Source organism: Garra rufa, chromosome 25 (assembly GCF_049309525.1).
Source record: "Garra rufa chromosome 25, GarRuf1.0, whole genome shotgun sequence".
Classification (NCBI taxonomy): domain Eukaryota; kingdom Metazoa; phylum Chordata; class Actinopteri; order Cypriniformes; family Cyprinidae; genus Garra; species Garra rufa.
This window is the reverse complement of record NC_133385.1, coordinates 14,063,547-14,075,754: the sequence shown is the minus strand read 5'-3', so window position 1 is coordinate 14,075,754 and position 12,208 is coordinate 14,063,547. Positions and strand designations below refer to the sequence as shown.

Below are 12,208 nucleotides of genomic sequence, written 5' to 3'. Positions count from 1 at the left end.
AAGAACAGAGAAGGGTACTTCATCCTCTGGAGAGCTTGTGCAATAAAACTAAATGTCACTATTGACTGAGAGTCATCTGAAGCAATAACATTGATGTTCTAGTATATCAATAAACCTCTTTGTCATCTATAGCTTCGCTCATGAAAGTACCTAACAGCCATGGGCTGAACTCTGCGGCGGGGTCAGTGAAGACACACACAGTGGTTTATGTTAAATAAAGATCAGCATAAATATTAAACAGGGGAAATAAAGTGTCCTGGGGATATGTTGTGAGGAGGGCATGATGTCCTTCTGGTGAGTGGTCTGGTAAAGTTCAAGGAGTTCAGAGAGGGGTTTGGCAGGGCTTTATTTTAATTCCACGTGCAGAATCATATGAACAAAAAAGTCAGCAACTGCATTGTTTGAAGTCTCTCAAGTCTTAAAATACAACAATAACACCGTAACACATGTTCATTTTGAAACCTAACTTCACTGAGTGAGTCATGTCAGTCTTATTCAGCCACAGAGTGAGTCATTAGACTGATTCAAAGCCATGACAAACCAGCAAAGTCGTTTTGATTCACTGATTTTACCACAAAAAAGTTTTTGTTCTTGTTTTTTCTACCCATATAAGATTGTATTCTAATAAGGTTATGACTAGGGATGCAAGATATTGGATTTTGCTGATATATGATATACCAATATTTTTCAACTAATTTTTGGCCGAAAACCAATCAAGATATATTTCCTTTTGTTTTTGGAAACAACACCAAGTCTCTCCTGTGCTGAGATTAGAAACAAAAAGTTTACATTTTGGTTAGTTGAGTAAAAATCAACAGTACTTACCTTCTTTTTATTAGAGTACATTGAATACATTTTTTTTTCATAGAGAGGCAGTGGTCACTAGGGGTGCAACGGTTCAACTAACTCACGGTTCGGTTTGTATTACAGTTTTCGAGTCACGGTTTTCGGTACGGTTCCGTATGGGCTATGTTTGGGGGGAATTTTTTTTTTAAAAGTTAAGAAATAAGAATAATCTATCTAACTACAAGCAACAGCACAAATAAATACAATAGAGTAAAGATACAAATAAAATAAACTGATTTTTCGTTTTTTTAGGTAGGTCTAACATTAGTTTTTAGGTACAGAAACTGAATAAAAAGATCAAATGTAACGCATTGCATATTTTACAGTATTAATTGAAACTTAAGCTTTATTAAAGTTACAAAAGCTATTGAATCAAGAGTGAGTGATTTCCTTGTTGTTGCTGTTTGGTAATTATTAAGAAATAACTGTCAATTTAAGAGAATGCACTGATCCAGTGCACTGATTCTTAATGTTTAGCCAGCTGTGTCTGCTAGGATACTTGCTAAGACGAGAATTTTGACAAATTTTTGTGTGAATTTGTCCATTAATTTGTCCAAGAGCTTAGTATTTGCGCGTGTTCTGAGGTGCGGATTTGAGCGCTTCGAATGAGCGCACACACACAGATCTTCTCACTTCCACTGCACGCGCGACTTTCCATTTTATGGCTCTTAAATGTTGAAACAAAGTCCAGATAGCAATGTGTGCTGTTCAGGTCTCAGCTGCACACAAGCGCTATCAGCACCCGGGAGAAGATGGAATAAATGACTGCTCATATTCCAGCATATGGCACTCGCATTGAACAAGAATGGTTTGTCCACGTTTTTTTATTTAATCGCTGTTGTAACGTATTGGGAAGCCAGAATGCGCATCTATCAACAGAAACACACATTAGCCGAACCCTGTTTGTTTTACATGTTGTTATTTAAAACATATTACAGATGCGTTGTCAGATTCAAGTTGAACCGCGGTCCTGGTGCGCACCAGACCGTGGGAGGAGAACGGGACGGTTCAGGTTTTTACTGAGAACCATTGCACCCCTAGTGGTCACCGTAACATTTTACTAGAATTTTTTTTATTTGTAGATGGTCTAAAGCTAAGGTCTAAGTTTCTCGTCTTACCGGCAAGATCATTTTTAATATCAGACCAATACCGATATTTACATTTTATCGGTCAATTCCGATAACGTTCCGATAATAATGTGCAGCCTAAGTTTCAATACCACAACAAAGGCCACTAGCTAAATAATAAGCTCAAACATTATTAAAGACTAGTGAACAGACAGCATTCAAACAGTAGCATTCAGGTACAAAATGAAATAAAGCAGATATTGAATGAAGTTATCAAATGTAAGGTAGGTTGATGTCAGTTTAAGACCTACACTGAAAAAATCGCTAGATTTGTTTTGAAACTATTTTTACTCAGAAATAGAAAAGACTAAAGTAGTGTACTCCAAAAATCGTTATTTACAACTATGATTTTTTTTATGTACTGTCACACATCTGGTTTTTACTTAATTGTTTACATTCACGTAAAGGCATAGTTCCCCCAAAAATGAAAATTCTGTCATTAATTACTCACCGTCATGTTGTTCCAAACCCGTAAGAACTTTGTTCCCCTTCAGAACACAAATCAAGATATTTTTAATGAAACCTATTAGCATACACGTACGTCATGGTACTCTCTTAAATGTGTGACACAGAACAAATAAAGTCTTTATTTTTGTTGTCTTTGCGCACAAAAAGTATTCTTGTAGCTTCACAAAATCAAGGTTGAACCACTATGTAACATGGACTATTTTAACAATGTCCTTACTACCTACCTTGAAGTCTATGGAAAGCTCTCAGATTTCATAAATTCTTGATTTGTGTTTTGAAGAGAAACGAAGCTCTTACAGGTTTGGAACGACATGAGGATGAGTAATCAATGACAGAATTTTCATTTCTGGGTGAACTGTTCTTTTAAGACATAACTGACTGTGTTTGCAAAGATATTCAGCAAGATTGGCATTTTGAATTTGAAGGGGAATAATACTCAAGAACTGTTAAAGGTGTTATATCTTCAATATACTTTCATACTATACTTTCAAGAACTATCTGACCCGACTCAATTTGTGTAACAAAAGGTTCCAACAATCCTAAACGCGCTACAGAGGAGTGTGCAGGCAGTGCTGGTGGGAAAGATCCAGATCCAGGAATGGTTTGGGAACGGCATCAAGCGAGCCGCGCTGATGAACAAATGGGTTCTGAAGGAGGTGAACATCGATGAAGATGAACGCTGTCTTCTTCAAACTGATGGTTCCTTCCTCTACCTGCTCTGTAAAGATGGCCTCTACAAAGTGGGCTCAGGGTACAGTGGCACCGTGCGGGTGAGAACGTCCTTTATTCACCTTATTACACAATGGAAATTAGACAATTCTTAGCTTATTCTCACTAGACAATGTTATATATACAACTCAGGTTTTTATTTGACAGTTTCCACTCTGGTTTTGAGATTTGTGAAGTCGTGGATGTGGGGTTAGTGCTGATGTAGCAGGTTGTATATCCTTACGTTTGTGGGGTGCTAATAAGAGTCTATCGATCGCAGGGCCATGTGTACAACTCCACGTCACGTATCAGGAACCGTAAGGAGAAAAGGTCATGGCTGGGATTCGCCCAGGTATTGACTTCTTGTTTTATGTTTGTCTGCTTATATGATGTCAACATACTCCATGTATTGATATAATGAGGGTTTGATTTATTGATTGTATCTCATAAAAAAAGCATTACATGCTTGTGACGTTTTCAACCAGAAATGCTATTCATTGAACAGCCTTACAAAAGAAATGTTCCTGTGGCGATTTGCTTTACAGGGTTGTTTGCTATATCGAGACATGAACAGTCACAGCATGGCGGCCATTAAGATCAACCCAGAGACTCTGGAGCAGGAGGGCACCGTCACAATGCCGGGTACAAACACCCCTCTTATGTGCTATTGATCGCTAAGAGCAGGGCAAATAAATGGCTTGACCAGCACACTTTTCTTCTTTGTGTTGACACGTTTCCTATTTAAACAGGACGTATTGAAGGGCTTGTTCCTTATTTCCCTGAATAGTCAATAGTCTTTAGTTTGTCATCTATATAGCAATGAATATATTATGTAGTCATATGAATTAATTTATATTAAATATAAATGATTATGACTTATGATTAAGTCTTTCTTAAATGAAATCTTCCTGTAATTCAGAGCTGTAAAAGTGTCTATTACAAATTAAAATGCCACTCTTTCTCTCAGGTCTACAAGCAGATGGACAGAACATTGTATTCACTGATGGAGAATATATCAACCAGATTGCAGCCTGCAAAGATGTAAGTGGTATTATTCTTTGGCATTGTCGCTCTTCTCCAAAACCTAGTGAGCTGCCTTTGTAGGAATAGTCACGAAGGCTATTCTAAAATGTAGGCTGCATAATTATTCTAAATGAAAAGGCAGCTGTGAATGAGTTCTTCAGGGTGAAGGCAGTCCCACAATGAATTGTGCCAGCAAAAAAACAATCTAAGAAGGTAGACAAAGCGAGCAATATTTAAATTTGTATCATGCTTTCTTTAGTAGTAATTATACTGATCCGTAAAGGTATTGACCAAAAGAATTGTTTGGAATAATGTAATATAGTGTAATGTGCTAAAGTTCGGGTCAGTAAAATATATTTTTGAATAATGAATACTTTTATCCAGCAGGAATCAGATTTTAGTAAAGACATTTCTAATGTTACAAAATATTCCTCCTTGCTTTAAAGGAGTAGTTCACTTTCAGAACAAAAATTTACAGATAATGTACTCATCCCTTGTCATCCAAGATGTTCATGTCTTTCTTTCTTCAGTCGTGAGGAAATTATATTTTTTGAGGGAAATATTTCAGGATTTCTCTCCATATAATGGACTTCTATGGTGCCCCCGAGTTTGAACTTTCAAAATGCAGCGTCAAAGGGCTCTAAACGATCACAGCCGAGGAAAGAAGGATCTTATCTAGCAAAACGATCGGTTATTTTCTAAAAAAAAAAAAAAAAAAAAAAATTCAATTTATATACTTTTTAACCTCAAATGCTCATCTTGTCTAGCTCTGTGTAGAGATTAAAAAGTATAGAAATTGTAATTGTTTTTAGAAAATGATCGATCGTTTCGCTAGATAAGACCCTTCTTCCTCGGCTGGGATCATTTAGAGCCCTTTGAAGCTGCATTTAAACTGCATTTTGGAAGTTTAAACTCGGGGGCACCATAGAAGTCCATTATATGGGGAGAAATCCTGAAATGTTTTCCTCAAAAAACATCATTTCTTTACGACTGAAGAAAGAAGAACATGAATATCTTGGATGACAAGGGGGTGAGTACATTATCTGTACATTTTTGTTCTGAAAGTGAACTACTCCTTTAAGTGCTTGAAGTACTTTAATTTGGGTTTTTGAAATTTGAGGCCTGGAAAACTCTTTAAAACAGATATATCCCTAAAGAGGTTCTTGAGTAATGATCGAATTCTTGAAAGAAGATGCATCTATGAAATAAGTGTTTAATTTAGTCAGTAAGCACATCTTTAATGCAAAATGTACAAAATTTTTTCCCGCCTTTTTCGCTTATTTTAGTTAATGTCAGAAAACAATCAAGCTAAGCAAGTAAGTAGTACTGACAGTGTTGTGTAAACATGGCTGAAGATGCGAAAAAATGAACAGATGACCTAAATCGATTAAGTCATTAATGCTGGAACCGCTCCGATTGATTCAAACTCGTGACTTCAATCATTCATTTCAAGCGATTTACTAGCAAAAACCAGATCAAAATGAAAGAGTTCATTAATTTTTGAATTTCTGCATAGCCTGTAACGGTTTTAAAAAGCATGTAGTGATGGGTGAAACAGCTTTTCGAAACTCTGAATCAGTTAAACCATTGCATCACAAAATGATTCACCGTTTCGAAGCATTCCAATCAGATCGCATATCATGAATCATTTGTTTCTGATCGGGACTTCAAATAGCGTATTGTGAATCATTTGATTCAGATCGAGACACGTATTGTGAATCATTTGATTTAGATTGCATCGGGTTCTTGAATCATTTCGCCAAATCAAATGATTTGTGATACGCAATTTGAAGTCCATATCTAAATCAAATGGTTCGCCTTATCACAAAGTCAAATAATTCATGATCCATGATCCTGATCTGAAATTATGGTTCGCAAGTCATTATTCAAATCGGGTCTTCAGAGGGTGGATTCGCGAATCATTTGATTTAGATAGCGGGTTTGCAAATCTTTTGCTTTAGATCAGATCTACGAAGCAGATCATGAATGATTTGATTCAGAATGGGACTTCAGGACGGGTTCGTGTATAAATTATTTCCGATCAGGATTTCAGAGCGATTTTCAGAAATCAGATTTTTTTTTAGTTTCTTAGTAGAAAACATTTAAACATTAAGGCAGTACAGTTTAAAAAAGAAAGTATGCACAAATACAAGAAAATTAACAGTGGCTTTACTATAGTAAAAATGTAGTATACTTTGTAATACTTTGATAGTAATACTTTGCATATGCTTTAATTTTGTCATTTTATTAGTTTTATTAGTATATCCGTTTCTCATTTTTCAATATTTTAAGTGAGATCTGTGATGGTAGTCCTTGAAAAAAAAAAAGTAGTGCTTAAAGTCCTTGAAAGTCCCGGAATTTTATTTTATCGGTTAATTAGTATAGGAATGAACCCTGTTCAAATTAAATATTTATTTAAAAAACTAAGTATATTTATATATGTTCATATTAGAATGATTTCTGAAAGATCACGTGAGAGTGGAGAAGACTGGAGTAATGATGCAGAAAATTCAGAAATAAATTATATTTTGAAACATTTTCAAATAGAAAACAGTTATTAAAATTAGCAATAATATTTCACAATATTACTGTTTTAACTGTATCTTTACTCAAATAAATGCAGCCTTGTTGAGCATTACAGGCTATTTTGAAAAAAAGAGAACATTTCAAAAATCTAACTGACTCTTTTGAACAGTGTATTGTATATCAAATAAAATTTTCCTGCTATTTAAAGTTTCGTGCCATTAATTTAGAAACACGCTTATGTTAAACTCTAGAATAAGTTGTATTTACTAGAAAACCATCATTTGCAGAAACTGCTATTGATTAATTTTTCAAAAAATTAGCGACTGGCTGATGTAGCCAACCAAAACAAGTGTTTATACGGTTCTGTTAGACTGCAACGGGATTAGAATAGATGGATAATAATGCTGAAACCCCCTAATAATGTTTAGTTTGTTTAATCCAAAATGCACAGCTCGTTTTTTCAATGCTGTGGTCTTAGTCAGACGATAACAGGTTTCCCCGTTCCTCCCCCTTGCACGTCATACAAACAAGATCAGTGCCTTTTTCTCAAGTGGTGTGATTGTGGCTGTCAGCAGCACCTGATCTCCTTTGTTTCAGTCGTGCGCGTGTGTCTTTTATATGAGTGTGTGCATAATAGCTGTGTAGGCAGGGGAGGGGCTGCAGCAGTGGACGTGGGCATTTCTCTTAGGATTGAACCCACTGGCTGATCATGAGTAGGCAGCAGTACGGGGAGGAGATGTGTTAATTCATATCTGCCTTTGAAGATCTCTTTATGAATGCATGAATGAGAGACTATAAGAGGAGGAGTGCTGGGGTTAAGGGGAGGAAGTTGTAAGGGTTAATGTTATGAACTTATATCTTTGAGGAAGGACGAAGGGCATGTGCATTTGTCAGCGGCGTGATTTTGCCTGGAGCAAAGAGCGAGGTTTTTGAAAGCTCACTCACATAGTCGTTAACAGCGGCAAATCAAAGACCCCATTGTGTTGTCGTCTATTTTTTATCACACGCTCACTGATGCAAACTCACAGGCTGCAAACTCTAGTCTCACCCATATTGTACACACCCTGAACTCAAGTGTGTGTGTTTCTGGATCAAACTGGCTCTGTATGTGTGAGGCTGCTGCTAGTAGTGAGGGTGTGTTTCTGCTTTGCTTCTCCTGTGTGCAATGCTAACACAGTTAAATTCTCCCTTTGACCCTCACATGCTCACTGTGCTTCCTCAGATGAGAGGCTAAAGCCTCTAATGGTGTCAAAGCCTCTGAGATTATGACTATTCTGGTGAGCTTTAGAACAAGCCCTGTCATCAAAAGAAAGTTTAACTGTTCGGTATTAAGACGCGGTCACATTAGACTTTAGGCATGCAGAATTTCTTCAGCTGTTATCGTACAAAACAGGATATGATGTCTCTAGGCTTTTGTAGTAAACAAACAAACAAAAACATTAAAATATAGCCACAAGCAGCGATTACCGGGGTTCAAGCGCTTAAGGCATTTAAGCATATAAGGAAAACGACATTGTTAACATGTCTGTAACCAGCTAAAACAGTGATTAAAAGAGCGTTTTTGGCAAATCCAGGTAATTTACCATAGAACTATGTTTTGTATCGTTTATGGCTGTTATAGCGCCACCTATGGTTGAATTTTCTTTAAAACGTTGCATGCTTGTTTAGAATCATCTGTCGCATATCCTCACTTAGTTTTATGACGTTTTGAGTTTTCTTTTAGGAGTTAGGCTTTTGGGTATACATGGCTATGCTGGTTTTAAAATGACTTTGTTGTAGCTAACCAAAGTGTGAAATTCAATCATTTTTAAAGGTGCCATAGAATGGAAAACTGTGCATGGACATGACATACCGTGAGTCACAAACACCATAGTTTCCTTCTCCTTATATAAATCTGGTGTTTGACCACTGAAAAATAGGCCAATTCCAAAATAACGCAGACTATTACGTAATAGTCGCGATCGTTAATAGTTACGTCCCCAGCATTTGCCCAATCATTAGAAGTTCTGCAGCTAGGCTATTGTGAAAAAAAAAACAAAACAAAGTACATAAGATTTCACTTACCACATAAACAGAGTAAGGAGATATGACTGTGCGGACGATGGCGAATGATTTACAGATCCTGAGCATCACTAACAAGCATCTAAAATATGTGATAAGTACTGCCGCTAAAAGTAAAATGATTGTGAATTTAAAAACGGCATATATAAATATATATTTTCCTCCATGTGTTTCCTTCCTGCTGTGTGAGAGCTGCCGCTCAACAGAGCTCATCATTATTATTCATGAACCTTCCAGATAAGGTAATAACAGACCGTTTCATTCTAGGGACAAATCATAGGGTTGTAAATGAACCTGTAAAACCGTTTCTGGAGAATTTTTGCCCTGTCCTATGCCATATACCTTCTATGTAGATATCAGAGAAGAATTTCAAATATTGTATCAATGCATTCTATGGCACCTTTAATAATTATGGATCTAGAGGGTCCAGAGAATTGTACTGCAGTGGTTTTGTTTGAGATTGAGCAAAAGACCTAGGACTAGTTTGTTAAGTGGTGTTATTAAATAATCTTGAATATTTAAAGAACAATTTGATTGACAAGAGTGGTCCTAAAGTCAATGTTTTTCAGAATGAGGTGCTCAATCGTATGATGAACAAACATTTTGTGCAGTTTGCGGTCATTTACCATATGTGTTTTTGATCCTTTTTTTTTTTACTTTATAGCGTCATCTGTGGTCTGATCTCCTTGAAACTTTGCATACAGTCGTGGCCAAAAGTTTTGAGAATTACATAAATATTGGAAATTGGAAAAGTTGCTGCTTAAGTTTTTATAATAGCAATTTGCATATACTCCAGAATGTTATGAAGAGTGATCAGATGAATTGCATAGTCCTTCTTTGCCATGAAAATTAACTTAATCCCGAAAAAGACTTTCCACTGCATTTCATTGCTGTCATTAAAGGACCTGCTGAGATCATTTCAGTAATCGTCTTGTTAACTCAGGTGAGAATGTTGACGAGCACAAGGCTGGAGATCATTATGTCAGGCTGATTGGGTTAGAATGGCAGTCTTGACATGTTAAAAGGAGGGTGATGCTTGAAATCATTGTTCTTCCATTGTTAACCACGATGACCTGCAAAGAAATGCGTGCAGCCATCATTGCGTTGCATAAAAATGGCTTCACAGGCAAGGATATTGTGGCTACTAAGATTGCACCTAAATCAACAATTTATAGAATCATCAAGAACTTCAAGGAAAGAGGTTCAATTCTTTTTAAGAAGGCTTCAGGGCGTCCAAGAAAGTCCAGCAAGCGCCAGGATCGTCTCCTAAAGAGGATTCAGCTGCAGGATCGGAGTGCCACCAGTGCAGAGCTTGCTCAGGAATGGCAGCAGGCAGGTGTGAGTGCATCTGCACGCACAGTGAGGCCAAGACTTTTGGAAGATGGCCTGGTGTCAAGAAGGGCAGCAAAGAAGCCACTTCTCTCCAAAAAAAAAAAAAAACATCAGGGACAGATTGATCTTCTGCAAAAAGTATGGCGAATGGACTGCTGAGGACTGGGGCAAAGTCATATTCTCTGATGAAGCCTCTTTCCGATTGTTTGGGGCATCTGGAAAAAGGCTTGTCCGGAGAAGAAAAGGTGAGCGCTACCATCAGTCCTGTGTCATGCCAACAGTAAAGCATCCTGAGACCATTCATGTGTGGGGTTGCTTCTCATCCAAGGGAGTGGGCTCACTCACAATTTTGCCCAAAAACACAGCCGTGAATAAAGAATGGTACCAAAACACCCTCCAACAGCAACTTCTTCCAACAATCCAACAACAGTTTGGTGAAGAACAATGCATTTTCCAGCACGATAGAGCACCGTGCCATAAGGCAAAAGTGATAACTAAGTGGCTCGGGGACCAAAACGTTGAAATTTTGGGTCCATGGCCTGGAAACTCCCCAGATCTTAATCCCATTGAGAACTTGTGGTCAATCCTCAAGATTCGGGTGGACAAACAAAAACCCACTAATTCTGACAATCTCCAAGAAGTGAAGAATGGGTTGCTATCAGTCAGGATTTGGCCCAGAAGTTTGAGAGCATGCCCAGTCGAATTGCAGAGGTCCTGAAAAAGAAGGGCCAACACTGCAAATACTGACTCTTTGCATAAATGTCATGTAATTGTCGATAAAAGCCTTTGAAACGTATGAAGTGCTTGCAATTATATTTCAGTACATCACAGAAACAACTGAAACAAAGATCTAAAAGCAGTTTAGCAGCAAACTTTGTGAAAACTAATATTTGTGTCATTCTCAAAACTTTTGGCCACGACTGTACTTGTCGTATGTGCTCACCTTTTTTTTTTTTTTTTTTTTTTTAAGTTTTCAGTTTTTGTTTAGGCTTTATAGGCTTTTGGGTGTATTTGGACATGGCCCCTTTCCTAAACGACCCCATTATTGCTTCCCAAAGGGTAAATTTTGCTGTTTTTGTATTTTTCCCTCTTATAGCGCCACCAAGTGGCCAAGCTCCATGACTTTTTTGCGTTATCTTAGTTTGAGCTCTTACATCTGCATTGTGAGTTTGGCGAAGATATCTCATTCCATTAAAAATGTATAGCTGTTTTTAGTAAAAGCGGCCCAGCCCCTTTCAAATGTTTTGGCATCACTTTGCAACCGAGAGTCAAAAGTTAAACTTTTTTTGATAATTATTGACCTAGAGACAGTTTTTTTTTTCTAGATTGAGTGAAAAACCTAGGACTAGTTCGCAAAATTTTTTTTTTTTTTTTTTTTACATTTTCTCAATCATTCAACAAATGGTTTGATTGTCAGCAGTGGTTCCAAAGGCAAAGTTTTTCGGAATGAGGAGGCCTATCGTATGATATGAATATCATATGTGTGAAAAAATTTGCAATATACAATCGTTTACGCCCTTGAAAAATGCAACTTTCTCAGAGACTTTCAGGGCCATTAGTCAAACAGGCCCACCGAGATTAGTTCCACTGGTTTGGTTTCGATCAGGTGAAAAAACTAAGACTAGTCTGCAAAATGCCTTCACCAAAATTAGTTTAATATGGAGATTGATGATCCTTGTCCATTTTAATAATTGCAATAACTTAAAGGGATAGTTCACCCAAAAAATGAAAATTCTGCCATCAATGACTCACCCTTATGTTGTTCCAAACCTGTATGACCTTTATTCATCTTCAGAGCACAAATTAAGATATTTTTGTCGTTTTATGGTGATTAATGTTTTTGTGGATATGTTTTTTTTTTTTTAGGATGGCTTTGTGGTACGGATCTACGCCACCAGCTCAGACCCAGCCCTACAGCAGGAACTGCAACTCAAACTGGCCAGGAAGTGTCTTCATGCCTGTGGCATCTCTCTCTTTGACCTGGAGAAAGACCTTCATATCATCAGTGAGTGCACTTAAGCACTGCTCACACATCTATGCAGCACATCAGAGTTTAAAAGGAAGTACATTTAGAAATGAACTAACTTGGTGTCGTCTCTTTTGCGGTGTGTGTTTGT

The 12,208-nt window shown here is 37.3% G+C and overlaps 1 protein-coding gene across 1 annotated transcript in view; it reads left to right on the top strand.

Annotated features, from left to right (window-relative positions):
- LOC141301158 (E3 ubiquitin-protein ligase MYCBP2) overlaps positions 1–12,208 on the top strand; it is a 134,989-nt gene that overhangs the window by 24,991 nt on the left and 97,790 nt on the right. Inside the window, exons 6-10 of the mRNA XM_073831398.1 lie at positions 2,969–3,211; positions 3,430–3,501; positions 3,695–3,791; positions 4,117–4,190; positions 11,958–12,096. Coding sequence (XP_073687499.1) covers positions 2,969–3,211; positions 3,430–3,501; positions 3,695–3,791; positions 4,117–4,190; positions 11,958–12,096 — 625 coding nt within the window. The remainder of the gene's footprint in view (positions 1–2,968; positions 3,212–3,429; positions 3,502–3,694; positions 3,792–4,116; positions 4,191–11,957; positions 12,097–12,208) is intronic.